The sequence below is a fragment of the Dufourea novaeangliae genome, unplaced genomic scaffold, assembly GCF_001272555.1.
Source record: "Dufourea novaeangliae isolate 0120121106 unplaced genomic scaffold, ASM127255v1 scaffold110, whole genome shotgun sequence".
NCBI classification, from domain to species: Eukaryota; Metazoa; Arthropoda; class Insecta; order Hymenoptera; family Halictidae; genus Dufourea; species Dufourea novaeangliae.
Window position 1 is genome coordinate 436,631 of NW_015373985.1, and position 21,644 is coordinate 458,274.

Genomic DNA, 21,644 nt, shown 5'->3' on the forward strand with positions numbered 1-21,644 from the left:
AAAAAACAAATTTATGAGAAACTGAGAACCTTTCCTTTATGAGTAATAAATAATTGTATGTATAAAAATCACCTTATTACTTAGGACTTAAAGGCTCCCACAAACCAACGCGATGTATTCGCAGCGGTAGCGAATATTTCGCGGCGATAGATTCGCAACAGTTTAAAATGCGTGGGGTCTTATGAGACTGTTCACACCAATGCGAAAAATTTCCACAAAAATTTATCGCCGCGAAATATTTGCTGCCGCTGCGAATATTTCGCGTTGGTTCGTGGGAGCCTTAAGGGGGAGCCTGGTGTAAACAACTAGAAATGAATGAATTTTTGGGAATTTATTATAAATCACTCTCTTTGAAACTTTGAGAATACTTTATCGTATAATTAAACTGAATACAAAAATTGTTATTTTCACGGTAAATCCATAAATATTATAGTTATAAGCGCTTACATGCAGCCCGTGGGCAAAAAAGGTGTTCCACGCCAGAGTATGTAACTCAAAAAATATTCAAACCAACTGACCCAGCTTTGCATGCTCATATTCTTTAACATCTTCTTCACAGCAAGAACCTATTTAGAAGCTAAAAAATGCAAAAATGCAAAAATGATGACATATTTAAAAAGAAAGGCGACTTTTTTCAAGTAAAAAATACTAAAAAATTTATTGAAACAATAAAATTATAAGTATATGTTCATGCTGTGGAGTAGATGTTGTAGAATATATGTATATGTGCAATGCTGGGTCAGTTGCTTGAATATTTTTCGAGTTATATTTTCCGGCGTGGAAAAATTATTGTATTGAGTTTAATTGTACAATAAAGTACTTTCAACACTTCAAAGAGATTGGTTTATACTTTGTTCACAATAAACTCCCAAAAATCCATTCATTTTTAGCCGGTTCACACCAGGTTTAATAGGTTAATTCAAGGAACAATAATACAATGTAGATTACTGAACAGTTGTTAAATGAACGCGGTAAGTATTCCGTGGAAGGAATAATGTGTACGGACAACAGAGAGACGGATCCTTGACCTTCTATGCAGTTCTCTACGAAGATCTCCGCCGAAACCGCAACAAGCCGCCACAGTGGAGGCGCATCAGAGGAATGTAACCCTGCGTAGGGGGAGTTTGTCTTCTCGGAATTGATGTATTTCTCGGTAATTCCGCACGCGCCAGTGCTTGTAATCCTTTCGCGAATAACCTGTTAACAAGGGTTCCTTTTTATTTTTAACTCAGTGGTGAATATACCTATTTTCGTTGTTACCGGACTGTAATCCACCGAGTGAACGACCAGCTATTTCTGTCACAGAAATAGCCAAACGAGAAAGACGGCCACTTTTACGTAGGTTGTATTCTGTACACCATATCATTTTCTGAACCTTTTTCCTCGTATCATTATTATTTTACGTCATAAATATTTTTTGTCTTGTTCTTTTGTATTTATTATCTAGTCTGTTGTGTTACGTGTATAAATGAATTCGGTTCATTGATATTGAAACAGTTATACAGGGTGTTAGTTTTAAATCGAGGAACTAAATTACTTCCGCTAGGGATAAACCGATACCGTCAAGGTATTGATACTATTATTCATAACTTGTATCGATATCTACTTACAAGGGAAGACATGGAAGTGTCCCCCTCCGATTTTGATGAAACTTCGTATGTCTATTAAGCAGTCAAAAATAAGGGATACGTATTTTTTTTGTATCGGCTGAGACGCGACTTTAAGGGTTGAAATCCCTCGAAGTTTCGACCCAAAAGTACTATCTCGAAAACCAGAGGAGATACATGAAAACTTCTAATGGACGAGGTTTGCTGTTTTTTTATGTAGAATAATATGGTGCTAACAAATTGTCCAAAATATAATTTGTCTATAACAAAAAAATTTCGGATCGAAATTTCGAAGGGTGGATTCACCCCTTAAAGTCGTGTCTCAGCCGATAAAAAAAAATACGTATCCCTTATTTTTGACTGCTTAATAGACATACGAAGTTTCATCAGAATCAGAGTGGGACACTTCCGTGCCTTCCCTTGTTAGTATCGCCTCAAGAGTATCGTTACCTACTTATACAGACTTAACAAAAATGTTGGAGTACCCGGAAATGAGGACTCGTTAGGTGATTTGAAACAAGTTTTTCCTTAGCAAAAATGTTATCTGAGGCTTTGTTCACGAGATATTAACAAAAAACCCCGTCCAATTAGAGCGCGAGTCTGCCGGCCGAGTTCCCGCTGTAGCGTTGGCTATGCGCTACGATTGGTAGCCAACGCAACCGTGATATATGGGTGACTTTGAAATCTTTGAAGCGCCTCCATTTTCAGAAAAGACACATGCAATACCTGATGACGAATGTTCCACTGTTTTAACGCCACGGATTGGCCTAGTTGCGTGGTACATTCTTATTGTATGTACAGTAGGGTGGACCTTGTTTTTCCACCATTGAATTTTTTTGGGGACACCTCCTAGAATTATACCATTAGATGAAAAAATAATCTGTACCAAATTTGAAATCGACTGGACAACGGAAAGTCGTGCCACATCGACTTTGAAAATTTTTCATTTTTGCAACTCGTTTTTCTCCATTGTAATGTATCGTTAGTATAGATATATGAAAAAATTTCATAGATGAAGGTTTTACTGCTCGAAAAAGTAAATATAATGCCGAAGAAAAAATTTTTAAGATTTCAAGGTCATCATTTTTTTTTTACTACAATGACATATTTTGTTTATATATTCCTATAGAGCGAGAAAATACAAATCCAACGATATACAAACACGTATACTAACGTTACATTACAGTGGAGAAAAACCAGTTACAAAAATGAAAAATTTTCAAAGTCGATGTAGCATGACTTCCCGTTGTCCGATGGATTTTATTTTTTGCACACATTATTTTCTCACTCAGTGGCATAATTCCAGGGTGTGTCTAAAAAAAAATCTCAAATAAAATTTTTTGTCAAATATTGCTAAGGTCCACCCTAATGTACAGGGTGTCTCAGCAACTTGATCACCTCGAGTAACTGTGTACTTATGAGAATTTTGTGGCATGGTATCAAAGGACAGATCTTATGAAGTACGTGCTTTTTTTGTGGGTGGAGGCATTTCAAAGATTTGAAGGTCACCTTGAGTTTTTTTAACGGATTGACCTACTTATTGTACCATAGATCGATATGTCCTAAACCTAATAGTTAACGAGATATTTAGAAAATAGTTTTTAACACGTACTTACTATCTGGAAGCTATACATAGGTACTCGAACTGATGCCCCTCAACTTCAATATAGCGATTTCAATATAATGACTATTTTGTAAATATTTCATTAACTGTTAGGTTTAGAACATATGAAGGGCAACACATTTTTACTCAGAATTTGCTATCTATAGATCGATAATACAAAAAAATAATCATTCCGTTAGAAAAAGTCGAGGTGACCCTGAGATCTCTTAAATACCTCCAGCCATAAAAAAGCACGTACCTTGTAAGGTGTTTTCCCTTGACGCCATTTAAGTTATACGCCTCAAATTCTTCATAAAGTGTACCGTTAAGTCATTATTCGGGGTGATCAAGTTAGCTGAGACACCCTATATAAAATGAGAAGAGTCATATAACCTTATTTTATTAGATGTTTAATATACTTGCCGCCCACAACAAGATGTGCCTACACACGATGAGTAAATGATTGCCAGCATTTGAAAAATATCAAAACTGACTCCTCACAATAAACGCATGCAATTATATATTCTTCCATAAGTTCCTTTCAAGAAGCAACAACAATCAGATGTACTGATCAGTAAAACTCGCCGTCTCACGGACAATAGCCTTGCGCCAGGGGATGAAGAAGCAGATTATAGTAGCAAGTTTCTTTCAGGCAACTTTCCTCCAGCCGAAGACCGCGAAAAAATATGTGGAAGGTTTACGACGCTTCGAAGAAGAGTCTCATCGCCATAGAAAACGTCCCGATGGCAGAGCCTACACTAAAGAACAAAACATTGTTATATAACAAAGTTATAAAACTTGTAAAAAACGAGAAAGGAAAATGTCATATAACATTACGTTGAATAACATTTTTTATGTTACAGAAGAAAATATGGTAATATGGACAACTGCATTGTCTTAAGCTGCGTCTACACTATATAGCAAAACAGTGTTATATGGCAAATTGTTATATAACCTCGCGACACAACATGTTTTTATAACTTCTTAGAAAATTATACCTTTCGTATAAGTACAACATTTTACTGTAACAAGTTTGTACAACATTTCGCATCCTATTATTAACAGTAGCGTCACACTTCATGGATAGCATATAACTTCCTATATAACACAAAAAATGTTATATAACCTCATGTTAAATAACATTTTCCTGTCTGTTTTTCTAATTTCGCTCATGGGCGTAGCCAGGTTATCAGTCGGGAGGGGGGGGGGGGATATTAACACATCGACTGCCACAGTGAAAAAGGCTGTACGTAGCCAGACACAGTTTATTTTGTTTTTAAAGTTATAAATCGTTGCAATTGTATGCGTTTTGTTAATAGAGGTTGTTGCAAATTATACTGTAATATTAACTATTACGCAAAAATCTTGTAACTCTAGGAAGGGAGGGGGTGAGGCAAAATCCAATTTTTTTCTTGTAGCGTGGGGCAAAAGCCACTTTTAGGCAAGTGCGCTCCCCCTCCTTTCCCCCCTTGGCAACACCCATGACTTCGCTATAGTAGATATAACTTGCTATACTACACGAAACGTGTTATATGACACCGTATTGTATAACAGTTTCCTGTCTGTTTTTCTTACATGTTTTATAACTTCACTACATAATGTGTTACGCTATACAGTGTAGATGCAACTTAAGGCAAGTCCTATTGAATTGCACGCGTCCCCATCAGATTTTTAAATTCAATTGTCTTGGAAACGAAGTATTATACAACAAATTTTTATTCTTGCATGTTGAATCACATCCTTCCGGGTTGTAAATACCACCAGTTCGGAAACACCTTATATAGTGTGGACCCGACTTATAGCTCGAATGTTGGACGTCTGAAAGAGGAAGCGCCTGAATGGCGATCGAAAAGAAGAAAAAAAGGCGAATCTCCTTTGCTTGTGATTGGGCGAGTATAAATAAAATTTGTCTAAATTTATTGCACGAAATTTAGAATGCGGATTTTCTGCATTTATCGTAAATATAAACGTGAAAACTACAATACAGTAAAAATTTCAGTCAAGACCGCTATAAATATTATTTTATTTTCGACCAACGAAACCTTTAATATTAGAGCTACCAAAGCAGTCTGGAAAAATATGGCTGATTCGTGACTCCTGTAAAAATGACTAAAATGCCGTAACAGTGCTTTTATGCGATTCTTTGCAACTTTTATTACCCATCTAACGTGAGCACTTTTAATATTTCATTTATTTCTGAGGATAAAAGAAATTATGAGAGAAAAATGTTATATGGTTGGAAGGGGCATGTGCTGTAAATTCATCAAGCTAAAAAAATTTCTTAATGACATATTTTTCGAAATTTCAAGGCCATTGATGTTCTTTTTTTTGAGGGGAATACATATTTTTATCGTCATGGCGTAATTGTGGAGTTCAAGACAAACCCAATGATCTATATTAGCATGACTTTCATGTGACCTTCAGTACGAAAAATTCGCAAATGTATAGGAGTAGATTTGAACAATAAAATAACTATAATAGATGAATTAGCGCAGAAAATTAATTTCAACAAATGCTGACAGTGATGTCCACCAGCTTCGACACATTTTTATATTAATCCCTCTATTGTAGTGACTTTATTATTTAAATCTACTCCCATACATTTGTGGATGCTTCATACTCAAGGTGACATGAAGGTCATACTATTATTGATCATTGGATTAGTTTTGACCTCAATCATTACGCCAGGACGATAAAAATATGTAGGCCATTAAAGAAAAACATCAATGGCCTTGAAATTTCAAAAAATTGTTTAGTTTACAACAGTATTTGCCCCTTCCAACCATTTAACATTGTTTTCTCATAATTTTTTTTGTCCTCAAAAATAAATAAAGTATCAGAAATGTTCACGTTAGGTGGGACATTCTCTATACCAACATTGATGACTTTGAAATTTCGAAAAATATGACCAAACAATTGTCGCTTATCACAATATTTGTCTCTTCCAACCCAATAATATATTCTCACATGTTTTCTATTATCATATATAAAAATAAGTATATAAAATATACTTTTCTATTTCGTATATAAAAACAAGTGAAATATTTAAGGTGTCCATGTTAGATGGGACACCCTGTATAAGCGAAGAGATCCGTTAATATTTCGTTTTGCATATTTACAACAAGTTGTTCCTTCTACCACCATGATATTAATAGAAACAAGTTCATCTTCGACAATTCTAATGTTAATAAAGAATATAAATCTCTGATATAATTTCAGTTCAATGAATTAAGCTATGAAGATTTGCATAAAAATCCGCAGTCTGTTTATATTTGCCGATGGCGCGTATTTTCAATGTAAATCTCGAGTCTTCGATTGGTACGCGATTGAATTTAATGGGGGATGGCCGTTATTTACACGGTGGGATCGAGCCATAAAGGAATTAATGTCGATGCTCCTTTTCGAAAGACTCGGTTGTTTACTTTTTTCGTCGCATGTAGACCCTTCACGGACCCGGCCAAAATTCTTTTCACTCGCGAAAGAGCCCCCCGAACGATGAAAATGCACAATCCGTGCCGGGATACCGTAATGCTCGTTCAAATTCATCGAAGTGACTCCGAGCCGAGGCGTAGGCAGAGAAGAGACTGAATTAGGACCAACGTTACGTGTTTTTTGGCCCCTCTCGCTAAAGATCGTTTGGTAATAAGTGGTGGGGAGAGGATATAAATCGTGGGAGAAGATACGAGCACTCAGCTTAATCGCTGTGGATGACTCTGAATTTTCAATAATTGCCACTTGTACATTAACGAGCCGCATTAGGAACCTGCTCAGATAATAGATTTGTTAGACTGAGGATGTTTATGCAAATTCACAATTTTAGAGGATAGTATACAGGGTGTTAGTAAAAATGTGGGATACTCACAGGGTGGATTCTATATGTCAAACTAATTGTAAGACGAAAATCAAGAATGAAGAAACTGCGTTCGAGGTTTCGTTCACGAGTTATTAACTCTTTAGGGTTAGGTAGGTTAAAAACTGTCCCACCTTTTGCTTAGCTTTTTATGCATGGTGAGATATATTTTAACCCACCTCGAAAAGTTGAAGTTACTCATAGTCATACAGTTTAATATTTTACTTTTATATAATTTTTTTTATATTAAAAAAAATTCTGTGCAACTAGGGTTTTTATTTACTTTTATTATAAAATTGTCATCGTTTGGGATTCTTTTTTCGGTGAACGAAATGTTCAGCATAAATGAAGTGTTGTGTACTTATTGATATACTTACGGAGAGTATAAAAATATTTTCTGTTGAAACCTTTTTAATAGCTTTTTTTTTATATGTATATCGCAGTGAAGTGAGCGCCTTGAAAATATTATGTAGTGTTAGCGTATTTTTAATCAGTATGAGTGTGATTATCGTCGGAACAAAAAAATAAACAAAATGGCAGAGATGCCATTTGTTTATGATCATAATAAACACGCACCCCTCGACAACAAAAGCAAAGTGAGTATAAATAAAGAGTTGTAAAACACATCTATTGAACTAAATTGTATTTTCTTTAGTAACTGAAATGTATTCAAGTTTATTAATAATTTATCGATAAATAATTTATACGGTTTTAAAGACGAAGAAAACATGACAGTTATTTTTATGAAAATATATCTTTTGGTAAATCTAGGGAGAATAAAGTTGCATGTATACACAAATCAAGGTTAAACTAACTTTTTGGAAAGAATTTACATACTTTTCACTGTACATTACTACACCTAATTAAATTATGTATATATTGTTTAGTATATTGCTAATTGGAGAAATATTTTTAACGAATTAAGCGTTGTTTTTCTTGCTTTCCTAATTCATTATCTATTATTAAACCGTAGATCTTTATGCAAACTTTAGACGTTTCTAAATCATTTATGAAACCAGGAATTAAACATAGACAAAAGAGACAAAAAATCCTTAAATATTTACTAAGCTACTATTTCACTGTCGTGTATGCTTTAAATGTATAAAATTCACAGTTTAGATATTATTCAAAAATAATATTTAATATTATATTTGTAATTTAGTTCAATAGAATTACATTTTTCCATCCGTTCGTTAAAACTTTAAAGATTAATTGATTGGTCCTTACGATTAGAAGAATTAAGTCGTACAAAATTGCGATTGATTTAATCGATTGATCCTATGCCTATTCCATAATCGACTTTGCATAGTTCTGTACGTCGACCTGTAATTTTAACGCACGATTCATCAACCGGTAATGAAACTACCGGTGTTCACCTCGACACTTCAAGTTTTCACGTAAGCTCTGGTTCTTGTCTTTGCAACCGAGGAAAGTGTAAATTGACTTTCTCTTAAACTTCTATCGCACGATCGTCGATACCAGTCACAGCGGAGGGAAAAATTATTTTTCTTTTCGGTTACAGCGTTAAAGCACACGTGTGCTCACGTTATAACCGTTCGACCGGTAGAAAGTGGTCCGACATACCTGTTTTACCTCTCTTACTGATTAGAAGAATTCTCCAACGTTACAGAGATAAATGTCGACTAATAAGGAACTAATTGAATGGAATCTAAAAAATACTCTACATTAAGTTTAAACATTGGGCACATATTTATAATAAGGGAGCCACCCCAATTTCGATGATTTTTCAATATATGTTGTCAAGGTCGTCACCCTGAGTAATGCTGTGAATGTTTTAATGGAGGGTCGTTGTTTATTAAAAAGTTATTAACAGAAGCATATTTTCGAAATAGTTTATTTAGTTCTGATTATTTATTCATTTACATTTTCTGTTACTGGGTATGTATCTGCAATTATTCAGAAAAAAACATCTAATCTGACATCGAAATCAAAACAATTATCTCTAACCAACTCTGAATTACTTTTTTTCTTGGACTATCTCTAATCAACACCGATTAGTATAATGCTTCAGAATTGGTTAGACAGTTCAAGAAAAAGGTATTATTCTCTTAATAACTTTCCAATAAACAACATTTGATAAATGAAACTTGCTGAAGGTCACTCAAAAGGGCGACCGTGATAACATATGTCAAGGTCAAGGTCATCGGCCATTTTTCATATCAATATACTAAAGTACAATACTAAATATTTTTTATAATAACTTTTTAATAAACAACTGTACTCAACTAAAACCTTCACAACACTACTCGAGGTGATCATATAAGAGACCTTGACAAGATACAAACATTTTTTAATATAATTGTATACAGTGCCGGACCAAAGTATTCGTACACCGTATAGAACGGAACAACTTTTTTAAAATTAGTCCAAATGACTCGAGTTCTGTTGTGAAGTCACGGACATTAGTCTACTAAATAATGTGTAAAAAAAATTGAAAAAGTTGCAATTGGTGGGAATCGCAAAGAAAATAGTGAAGGTCGTTTTTTACAACTTTTTCATGTAAGGCTATAATGAAAATTTAATAAATACATATCGAAAATTTATGTTAGTTATATAAATGTTGAAAATTTCGTCAAAATCGGTTAACGTTGCTACGAGATACAAATGATTAAATATGTTGAAAAACACAGTATTTCCCGACTTTCGAACTACAACTGTAGTAAATCTAATAATTCTTACATCTTTTGATGCCTGTCGCTCGTTTCTGTATCAACCGATTTCAGCGAAAGTTTCAGTGTGTATATAACTAACATAAATCTTCGATATGTATTTATTAAATTTTCATTTTAGCCTCAGATTAAAATGTTGTAAAAAACGATCTTTACTATTTTCTTCGCGATTCCGACTAATTGCAACTTTTTCAATTTTTTTACACATGATTTAGTAAACTAATGTCCGTAACTTCACAAAAGAACTCAAGTCATTTGGACCAATTTTAAAAAAGTTGTTCCGTTTTAACGGTGTACGAACACATTTGTCCTGGTACTGTAGGACTAATTGGAATAATTTCAATTTAAGATCTTAAATTGAATTTAGGTTAGGTTTTGGTTAGGTTTATTCTTTTCTTTGGAGTATACAATAGTATGTATGTACCCTCTCGAGCAAACTCGGCTACGGCTAGGGGAAAAAGTGATGTAAAGGAAAGACCTCCTACCACTTTGTCTCGGAGTTATTGAAATTTATGCGAAATTAACATTCGGTTTAACATTTATTTCAGTATTCGTAATAAATTTACCAAGTAGTAGAAGGCCCTAACTCCTACATTGCTTTTTCCCCTAGTGGAAATCGATTGGAAAAGGGCCTCCTACCATGCTTGTACCACTTGGTATTTGGAATTATTCAAATTTATGCCAAATTAACATTCGATATAACATTTATTTTAGTATCTGGAATAAATTTACTAAGTGGTAGAATGCCCTTCTTTTACGTCACTTTTTCCCCTAGCGGAAGCCGAGTTTGCTCGTCGGTGTATGTCCAAAGGTGGCATTTCAATAAATTAAATACACTGTTGTAACGTTTGAAGCCGCGAAGTTACATGTTACAAGGAGAGGATTGATATGTGGATCGTGCGGTCGTTTCGTTGGAAATGAGGATATATTTAAAAAGAGAGTCTGAGATGTGACATGTTGGAGAACAGATGTAAATAGTTAATGCTGTACAATTATACAATTCTGAATAAATACTGTTTTACGTTACAGTTAACAAAATAACATCGTGTCGTGTGGTGGAACTCCACGGCGTAATATTGATGTCAGAAGTAGGATGATCACTCACTCATCTGCTGCTGAGGAACCGTCTTCGTTCGAGTGTTTATTCGCAGGATTACAACGAACACTGGTTGAAGAATTGAAAAACCAACAACGTTCGTTCGACGAGCAGATGGAAAGGTACCAGCGTCTTGCTCAAGATTTTTACTTAGTTTTTCTTTGAATCGTTGGAAAAATGTCAAGGCGTCAGCTGTCTGAAAAAGGCCACGTAGGTATGAGTTTATTTGACACCTCTTTTTCAGACAGGAGTACAAAATCAGGATTGAAGTTGCTGCGACTTAAATGTATGCGAGCAACATTGAGGTTAAAGATAAAACGTCATTTATCAATCGAGGATTGAAGTTTGCGCAGTCGGGATGACTGCTCGTCGAAGGAGGGGAGCAATGTTATGACGTTTGAAGCCGCGAAGTTACACGTTACAGCTAAAGGTGCCTTCGACATCGAGAATTGATATGTGGATCGTGCGGTGGTTTCGCTGGAAATAAGGATATATTTCAAACGAGAGTCTGAGATGTGACATATTAGAGAATAAATGTAATACAATATTTGACGTGTATATGTATATTTGTAAATAGTTAATGCTGTACAATTGTGAATAAATACTGTTTTACGTTACAGTTAATAAAGTAACATTATATCCTGTGGTGGAACTCCACGGCGTAACAATATTTTAAGTTTTAGGTAACACGACAAATTACATTGCGGGAGTTCAACAAATTGAACAGAAAAATGATTATTTTTCAACAGACAATGAACTACCAATTATATTTAGTATGGCCCTTACAATAATCTTCATATCAACATACAATAATCTTCAATAAAGACTAAGTATTTAAGGCTAAAATCATATGAAGCTCGTAGCTCGAGGCTCGAGCTTCAGGGCTCGAGTCGTCGAGGCTCGAGGCTAACGCGGTCACTGCCGAGCGTGTTTCTGCTGGTTTTGTTTTCAGCGCCATAGAGTGATTGCCCATTAGAATCATATAATAATATATTACACAATATGATTATATGTATTGTGCAAACTTATCATGCGTAGTACATTAATCTTGCTGCCGGTCATCTATGACTCCCACGGCGTAAGAGTATGTTTCCAGTCGATCAGATAATACTATATTTTGAACATTACAGACAAATTTTTAGCAATGTTTCATTTCGTCTACTATTCAATGGTTATTTTGTTTCAATTTTCATTTCCCTTTCTTGGTATCAATCTCTCATGTGTTTGCAGTCATGGCTGTATTTTTTAAAAACTGTATAAAGTATAATATTATAGATTTAGTGTTAATTCCATTATTTAACACTTAAGGGTTCTAGAGGGTTGAACCTTAAAGCTTCAGACTTAATGTGGAATAACACAGTGGTGATTGGAAAAAATTAAGTTTTTTATATATACTTCCAGGGTATAATTTTTCGAAAATATTCTACTATAATATTAAGTCGAATACCACGTGAATAACGAAAAAAAAGGCCCAACTTTGTCTCTCAGATCAATGAACCGTGAACAAATTGAGAAACTATTTTGTTCGACGCGTAACATCCTATGACTCGTATATCTTGCTCAAGTATACATAGGTATTTTGTAATAAAAGAAAATTTAACGCATTGTCCAAAATATATATTTGATCACCCTATTAATAATAGTTTAATGAGGTTTGGGTGTTGCAGATATAATTTAAAAAAACTACGCTTTTCTGGACGTTTTTGGATTATTCCTCCTTGAAGCTTTAAAAGCTTGAGATTCTTGTAATATTAGAGTTAAAAACTGAAAATTTTTAGGTTAAGTTTTAAGGCTTCGAAAACTCAAGGTCTGTACATTACTTCACTACATACAATTTATGCGACTCGAGCCTTCAAGCTTAAAGGCTCGAGCGTTAAAGACTCGAGCTTTCACGACTCAAGCTTCGAACCTTGAGGGTTCGAGCCTTTAGGGTTTGAACCGTGACTTGAGCTGTTAAAGCTCAAGACTCGAGGCTCATTTTAACAATACTATTTTGAAGAAAGTTCTATATTCTTAAAAAAGTTGCACAAATTAATTTTAAGCAATACTGCGCGCGACATCTAGCATCTAACATTGAATATCAACTTTAAGACGGTATCATATTAACTGATACCACTTCGTAATTTTTAAATTAGAATATCTCCTAAACTTATCGTTTTGCGACACAAGTATCCTAATACTTTTTTATAGCGAATAAACGAACACATCGACTGATGTAATGAAAATATATAATTCTATGTTAAAAATAATGGTGACCCTGGAATGTCTGAAACGCCTCCATTTTTGGAGGAAACATGCACCTTGTGATGCACCACATATAACTACATAATTTAATGAAATTTTCTTATATATTAACGTTGTTGTTGATGGGAGGACGAATTCAGCCACTCATAGCATGGAAGTATTAAAAAAAAGATGGTTGGAGCAAACTCAAGGTCACCTTGTTATCGCACAAAAAAAATAAAATATGAAAAATCAAATTGTATCCATCCGATGCGTCCCTTAATGTGCTGCATATTTCATTAAGACGTTTTTTGACACAGCGAGATATTTTAATAGGGACTTAAACCGGTATGATTTTGATACCGGTATTATGCCATCAAAGCTATACCGAAACCGATATATTGCCGAAAACCGAAATAAATACCGGTATTTTTCGGTTTCTATAAGGGTAAGGCTTATGTAGGGTTATATAGGGCGAAGGTACAACCGAAAATACCGGTATAATACCGGTATTTTACGTATCGGTAAAAAACCCTGATTTTAGATAGTAGTTCTTATTGACTCACTCTGTATATTTTTCCTAATATGATATCACAAAACTAACCAAAGTTATGTAATCTTAATCAGCTATCGCGTTTTGTATCAAACCAGCAGGTGTCCTTATACTTGTGCACACAAATATATACGTACAAAAAATGGAGTAACATTGCAATAAAAGAAAATAGACATTTTTCGCACAACCAAAAGCCTTGCACCTACTTCCAAGTCACTGTCCGCCCCTTCCATTCGCTTCGTGCGAATAATAAGGACGCGGACGCAGAGACCTGGGCCCTAGACGCGATAATAAGATTCCAGAGTCAGGACGAGTGGAGCACTTCCCCCCGGCCATCAGAGTCCTCAGAGGAAATTGAAATGTTCTACGGCCTGCCAAGATCAGGATCTAGGGACCGCTTGAGTATGCGAGATATACATTGGTCTTCGTATTTAGGACCCAAGTGATGGATCGTATAAGCTGCATCGAATTTATAGTTTTATTCGACACTGCGCTCCATTAATCTCTTATCGGGCCACGGTAGTCCAGGGGATCAGTCGCCTAAATTAGTTGCACGAAAGATCGGTACAATAAATTCTCGATAAATGTTCGGGAAGATCTCTATGTTAAATGCTTCTGCTTCATGCCCACTACTACTTTTAATCAGCCGATGCACAGCGGTATATAATGAGTTATTTTATTCAAATTAGTCTACAGGTCGTAATTTGTGAGTAAATTTTAGGCTCTTTTTTTGAAATTCTTTGTAATGAAGTTCTCTATCGATCTGTTCAGCTTAAATTTTCAATTCCGTTGCTGATTTATTTATATTTAGCGGAACATACAGATTTTTAAGATAATCAGTATCTGTGGTCGTTTTGAAAGTCAGATTTACGAAATTCAAAATGGCAAATCCAATATGGCGAAGTGAAATTTAAGGAAATCAGCTTATTTGGAAAAAACTTCGGGTGCATAGATTTTCGGGGACAATGTATAGTATCGTATAAACTCATATGAAATAGTGAAATAATTATAAAAAAAAACGTGCAACGAAATTGAAAGTTTAGGCTAGACAGTTTGACAGAGAATTCATTACGAAGAATTTAAAAAAGATAGCTTCAGATTTACTCTCAAATTACGACCTGTAGACTGATTTGAAAAAGATAAGTCATCAAATTATGTACCATTGTATTACATCAGAAAGTGTACCGCCTGATACTATTTAACTTTCGTCAAAAACATTTATTAATATCGTCACTAGTTCGGAGATATTTAAATGGGTATACATAAATAATTTTACTTTCGTTTAAAAGAAGTCTTACGAAGATTTTCACAATGGCTAACCGTTTGGACTGTATTCTATTTCTGTTTTATTCCTCCTACGTTCTATTTCGTGGTTTCCACGCAGCGTCTCGTGGTCTCCGTCGACCACCACACGCTCATATTTCTCTCGCTCTCCTCGGACTCTCCTTTATTTTTCGATTCCTTTTGGTTCGGAGGCCGAGCCTACAGGTTCCTACCGATTATCCTACCTCATCTCTAGGCATACCGCGGCCAGGGGCCGAGGGAACACTCTAAGAGGAAACTCTCGGCCGAAACAAGAGTAACAGGATGCAAAGAAGGGTTGAACGACGTGGGAGAGAATACGCTTGGACGGGCAAAATGAAAACGATCACGAACGAGATTAATCGCGGCGTGGGATAAATGATTTAACACTGTAAGCGTTCGGGATACATGTCAGATTAGGCTCCGATGTCAGTTTAAATATTCTTTGACACAATGCCTGGATCGCGACGACGGATTTAGCGTCCACTGAGGAAAATTTTAGGATTGCAAGATCGTCGCTTGTGTGAACTGTCGTTCCTTTATACGGGGTGGTCTGAAGAAAAAAGGTCTATGAAAGTATGAAGATATCATGAATAATACAAACAAAAACATTCTGCCCCTATATTTTGTTCCACATTATTATACAGTGTAAAATGTATTTGCACGTACGATGATCAATTTGGGGATCGAGTGTAAAGCTGTGTCTACACTACCATATATAGCAAAACAGTGTTATACAACAAATTGTTGTATAACCTTAGTATACAACATGTTTTTATAACTTGTTACAAGACTATACCTTTCAGACAAGTCCGTAACAAGTTTGTATAATATTTCGCGTCTCATTATTAATAATGCCGTCACACTAGATGGATAACATACAACATTGCTGTATAACATATTATGGTATATGTATAGTGGAGACGCAGCTGAAGAAGGAGCTATGTGACAACAATAGCGTTTTGAGATGTTAATGCTTTTATGGAAAGTAGTGAAACTATTCACTAAGATTGCCTACGTTTTACGTACACAGGGTGTCCAATTTAAGTGGACCCACTCAAATCTCTAAGAAACAACTGACGATATTAAAAAATGTTTCAAACGAAAGTCAAATGATATCAGGGGCCATACTTTCTGATGTAACTTTTTTCTATGAGGACGTGTAGAAGTCATATAAAGGTCAACTTTGTTTTTCTAAATAGAATCATATATTGTTTAATGCGTTAATTCGCCATAAGTGACTTAGTCCTACGTTAAGAATAGCGAGTAGCATTAAATAGTGCATTAAAAAATATACGATTGCATTTAAAAAAACAAACTTGACCTTCATATGACCTTTACTCGTCCACACAGAAAAAAGTTACTCAGATCAGAAAGTGTGCTCCGTGATTCTATTTAGCTTTTGTCCGAAAAATTGCTTAATATCGTCAATAGTTTCGGAGATATTCGAGTTGGTCTATTTTAATGGGACACCCTGTATACAATATAATACAATACAATACAATATAATACCATATAACACAATATAAAACAATATCATAGTACAAGCAGGAAGCTTACATGCAGTTATAAGTTATTGGATAGTAATTAAACACGAAAAGGTGTCAGAATTAGTACAAAAACCTCATTTTTCAACATTTTGTAACATAGCTTCCCCTTGGATTGGACTCATCAGTTAATACATGTATATTCAATACAGCCTAAAATATATAAATATACATTTTCTTGTGCTGCTTTTTACTGTGTATGTTCTTTCTGTATTTTATTTATATTATTGTAGTTATTGTAATGGAGGCTGTTTCCGTTTAGAAAATTTCAATGTTTGTTTTATGTGGTCTCGTAGTGACAAAGTATATTGTTTGTTTACGTAATTTAGTTATATAAAGATTTTAAGATTTACACAATCTAAGATTTAAAATACCATAAATAAAACTATGGTACAGTTTGGCAGGGTGGATTCTACACGCCCAACTAAAACGGAAATCAAGAATAACGAAATTGCAAAATTCGTTTCCAAATTATTAATTGTTAAAAATACGGGCGAAATACGCGTAAAGCTGCGTCTATACATCGAAACAGTGTTACATAACAAATTGTTATATAACCGTGCTATACAACATGTTTTTATACTTTGTTATAAAATTATACCTTTTGGACATGTCTGTAACGAGTCTGTGTAATATTTCGCATCTCATTAATAATAATGGCGTCATACTTGATGAAGAACATATAACTTGCTATATGACACGCTGTATGTTTTTCTAACAAATTTTATAACTTTGCTATATAACGTGTTATGTATATGTATAGTGTAGACGCAGCTTAAAATACGTGTGACACGACGGGTTATTCTACTTGAGAAGCGCGCTCTTCAATTGTTTCATGAGTTGGTTTGATTGATTTGATTTTATTTCATTCATAAACTTAACTAGATCAGCTGGGAATCGACTGCTCAAGTTCTCTTGTAAGCCCTTAATCCTGTTTTTCTTAATCACCCTATATGTATGGAAGGAATAGATGGACAAGAAACTGGCTTAATGGGAGAATATTTTCTGTCATGGTTCCATAAAATCGTGGAAGGGTTTCAGAAGAGTCAAATGGAATCGGAAATGCAACTCACGAACGCCTACCGTGTTCCATATTCTTTTTTCTCGGATGTCCTCCATATATGGGAAGCTTATAATTACGTACATGTGGCAATCCAATAAACGAAAGTGAGCAGTTTCAACTTGACAGAAAGTATTTCCATAATCTTGTTACATGTTTAAATAAGATAATATCTGCAATGAATTATTCTTAGGCTTCGGTGATGAATTGAACAATTACGATATTTATTTAATTTGTAATGTGTCTTTGTACACACTTTTATATAATGAAATTTTTGTATTATAATATTTAATTTAAGTTTTATTGCTTGGAAATTTTATAAACAATGTATTTACAAAACTTCTTTACGATTAATAATTTGATATATTACCTTGTGTTTGGAATTTCACACTTTTAGTAATGCCTTAATAATTATTCACAAAATCAGATTATGTTTTAGAATCGAGCGTTTTAATTAACTTTCAATGTCGAGGACTGGTGTTTTTTCTGCGTTCTATTTTTTTATAAAGACTTTTTTAACTTTATATACTATTTCGAAATTTCAGTAGGACTATTTCAAACTGAACTAAAATATCAATCGTTCTAAACTAAATATCAGTTAGTCAAACCTGCACAGCCGAATTTTGTCCAATACTTGTTTTAAACATTTGTAACCAGAATGGCTACAGATTTGATGCAGGATCTGGTGTAAACAATTTGTGCGCAGATTAGCGGCGCATTGACGGCAGAGCTTGCAACATAGTCTAGGTTATAAACTGACCTAAGTTAGTTAGCTTGGGTTGTGTTGCAGGATCTTCCGCCAATCTGCAGCCAGTTTGCTTCGCGATTCTGTCAAAAAGGTTCTGTTTGCAAAACCCAAGCCAAACGTGGTAACAGATGGTTACGGATTTGTAAACAGATTTCCTCACTATCTGTTGCCAACCTGCTGCCAATCTGCACGCAAATGGTTATCAGGGTGCTTTAAATTTTCTTATAATCTTCACTATATTTTCTAAATAATACTTGTACAGTCAGTTTCTCAGTGTATACGAGCCTGTTTCGTTTTGTCTTTGGAAAAGTTGAAAGACACAAGTTATTCAGCACCTTAATATTTATTAAGTTGTTGCAGAATAAATGTCGTTTTTAAGCTGTAGAGTTTTAAGGATTACATCAGGTGTACCAGTAGGTAATCCTGTGGCGACATACTTTACATTATCAGTATCTTCTCCATCTTCAGTTGAGTAACAATGATGTAAATCAAACAGTACAGATCCTTAACTTCTATAGCAATTAGTACTGATTTCGTCATAAAATAGTCGATTACTTACTGGTAAAACTAACAACTTATCCCAAAAACAAGATTTGCAATTGGTATACAATCAATCTGAATCAACATTTGTGCCAATGAGTTACAAAATTTGTATACTTACGTTGACCGATTTTAAAATGAGTGAAAAGAAACACGTTATATAAGCTTGCGTTAACAAAATTTTGAAGAAAATGAAAGAAACAAATTTTCAAAATTTTATCAACGCATATTTTTTCTATCTCTATTACTTTAAGAGTTACAGGCGAAAAAGTGGGAGTGCCTATTGGACTTTGAGGTTAGTTTTCACATCCTTAAAGAGCGATTGGGCACGAATCAAGCATACCGTTATAGTTGTCTTGAATCACTCTATAAACCCACGTAAAAACTTTTCAATTAATATTGACTAATTTTAAAATGATCAGTACCTATATGTATAAAGGCAAACTTCATTTATCTAACGACCTAAATATTGTGCTTTAAACATTTTAACGGCTTTGTATACAGTGTCGCATCTAAGACTGAATAAAAGTGTACGATTGCCACTGAAGAAATACATATGATCCTAAACAAATTTGGAAACAAATAATAAAAAAAAAAAACAATTTCCCATTTAACGATATTCTCTTGAAATCATCGAAACTGTGTGTTGAAACATTTCTCATATCATTAAAAATAAAGAAGATACATGTTTATGGAGACACCCTGTATAGTGTACTACCGCCGACGATTAACATAAAACCTGTGAAAATTATTTCTTCGTTCCGGTTTTAAAGTAAAATCTCGACGTTGAATAACAAAACTTTGCTTCATTTTCATTTTATGACCGTTTAGTGGGCACACCTTTGAACACGGAATTTACCTACACAATTATGCAGCGTTCCTTAAACGAGACTAACAACCAGCGAATTCTCCTCACGAGTGCGTTCAGTGTTTTACATTTTATCTGCGCAAAACGATGCTCTCGCAGATCTTCCTGGCCATTTAACTAACCGTAAAATCTCCCTAAACGGGCATGCTAACGACTAAATATGTGGGAACTTGAAAAATTTCTTGGAAATTACCTCTATGTTCATTACCTTATGAATTATTGAGAGTTATTCTGGTGCACTACAGGGTATTTCTAAAACATTGTCCGATACTTGCAACAGTTTCTATTCTCGAACCCTGTAACGCCGATTGTTAAGTTTTCGCAACGTTTTCGTTATAACGTGTACAATACACAAGGTAGAATATTCTTGAGTTAATTGAAGGATGTATATAACGTTTTTATAACATACGAAAAAAAAGTAAACCTGCCATTTCGAGATGTGTTTCAGAATTTATGTTCATAAATATGAAAACAAAGAATAAAAAAGTTTTTGTCTTACAATGAAAATTCAGGTGTTATAGGGCGTTTACCTCGAAACGTAATTTTTTCACTCTGGTGGAGTAAAAACAAAAAAATCATGTGATCAATCTTTCTCAAATCTTCACATATTAATCTGTATATCAGTGGCTATCTCCTGAACTAGAATTCTTGTTTACGTTGTAAATTTCATATTTTTTTAATGGCAAAAGTGTGAAAAAAATTTGGGCGATTCTGGACTTAAACTTTAAATACGTGCCATTTTGTTAATTTTCCGCTTACGTAGTTGTTTTTCGTTTCAGATATGTCACCCATACAGATTAAGAATATTTTTGAATGATTTGTTTCGGATGAATCTTATTCGTAATTACACTTCCGCAGTCGAGGTATCATCGTAACATGTATTGAAAAACGTAACATGTTCAGTACTAATCTTCACTGTTAATTCAAGTTGGCCCGGCATTGGTAGCACATCCGACAAGGGGGTGTATTTTTATCGAAAAATAAATTAATAACAAAACGGTTGGATTCCTAAGAAATATCGTCTTATGGGAATACCGTGTTATACAGGGATTGCCTGTATAAAGCTGCGTCTACACTATACAATAAATCATCTATGAGTGTTCGAAGGCTCCTCGGCACTGCTACACGGAGAGGTCCCCAGGTGCAATGCTGGCTTTTTAATAAGGTTTAGCACAGTGATAGCGTTTGAAATTCTGACGCCAATTGTATTTGTTTCAGCCGTATGTGGCCATTAGTTTATGAAATATTTAATGTTCAGTGCCGAGGAGCCGTCGAACACTCATCGAGGATTTACTGTTGTGGTCGATTCGACCATATATAACGGAGTCAAGTTCAATAACACTGGGCTACGAAAAATTTCCATTTACCACACATTAAGTCGATCAGTAGCCGCCAAAAATGAATCGAAAATCAGAAAGAACATCGTCTAACTGTTTCGAGCGGTCCCAGTAAAATGTAAATTGTCGCACGCACGGTAAACCAAACGTCGAGGTCACGCGTGACTCACGAGTGTGCGCGGAATTCCTGGCAAAAAAAGCCACGAGGCCCCGTGGGCCCATCGGCCGCTGGGTATCATCTGAATTTCAGGATTACGAGAATTCGCTCGTTGCCTTTCTTTCTTTTGTTTCATTTTTTTTCGTTACCTGGTCCCCCTGGCTTCTTCCTCATTGCTGTATCATAAAACAGCCGATGATCCCCGCCGCCTGGGCCCTGGCAACGTAACCAGTACCGTAAAACTCGCATAAAATTCACGCAACGCCTCGACTCGAGGGTGGAAGGGCAGGGTCGATTTTGGGAACTGAGACGTTCGTGGACCCGTGGCTTCTTGCCCAGTATCAGAACGCGTTTCGATAATGAGGATTCTGGCTAAAAGGGAATCTTCCGAGTACGTCTACCTCTGCATTCCTTCTGTGAATTTTGGAGGAACAGCGATTCTTTTGGATTTTTTGTCTTGTGC

At 35.0% G+C, this 21,644-nt stretch overlaps 1 protein-coding gene across 1 annotated transcript in view; it reads right to left on the bottom strand.

The window, feature by feature from the left end:
• Nucleotides 1–21,355, bottom strand: part of LOC107187316 (chondroitin proteoglycan-2-like) — a 91,616-nt gene extending 70,261 nt beyond the window's left edge. The window contains exon 1 of the mRNA XM_015575389.1: nt 21,331–21,355. Coding sequence (XP_015430875.1) covers nt 21,331–21,355 — 25 coding nt within the window. The remainder of the gene's footprint in view (nt 1–21,330) is intronic.
• Nucleotides 21,356–21,644: the final 289 nt, after the last annotated feature.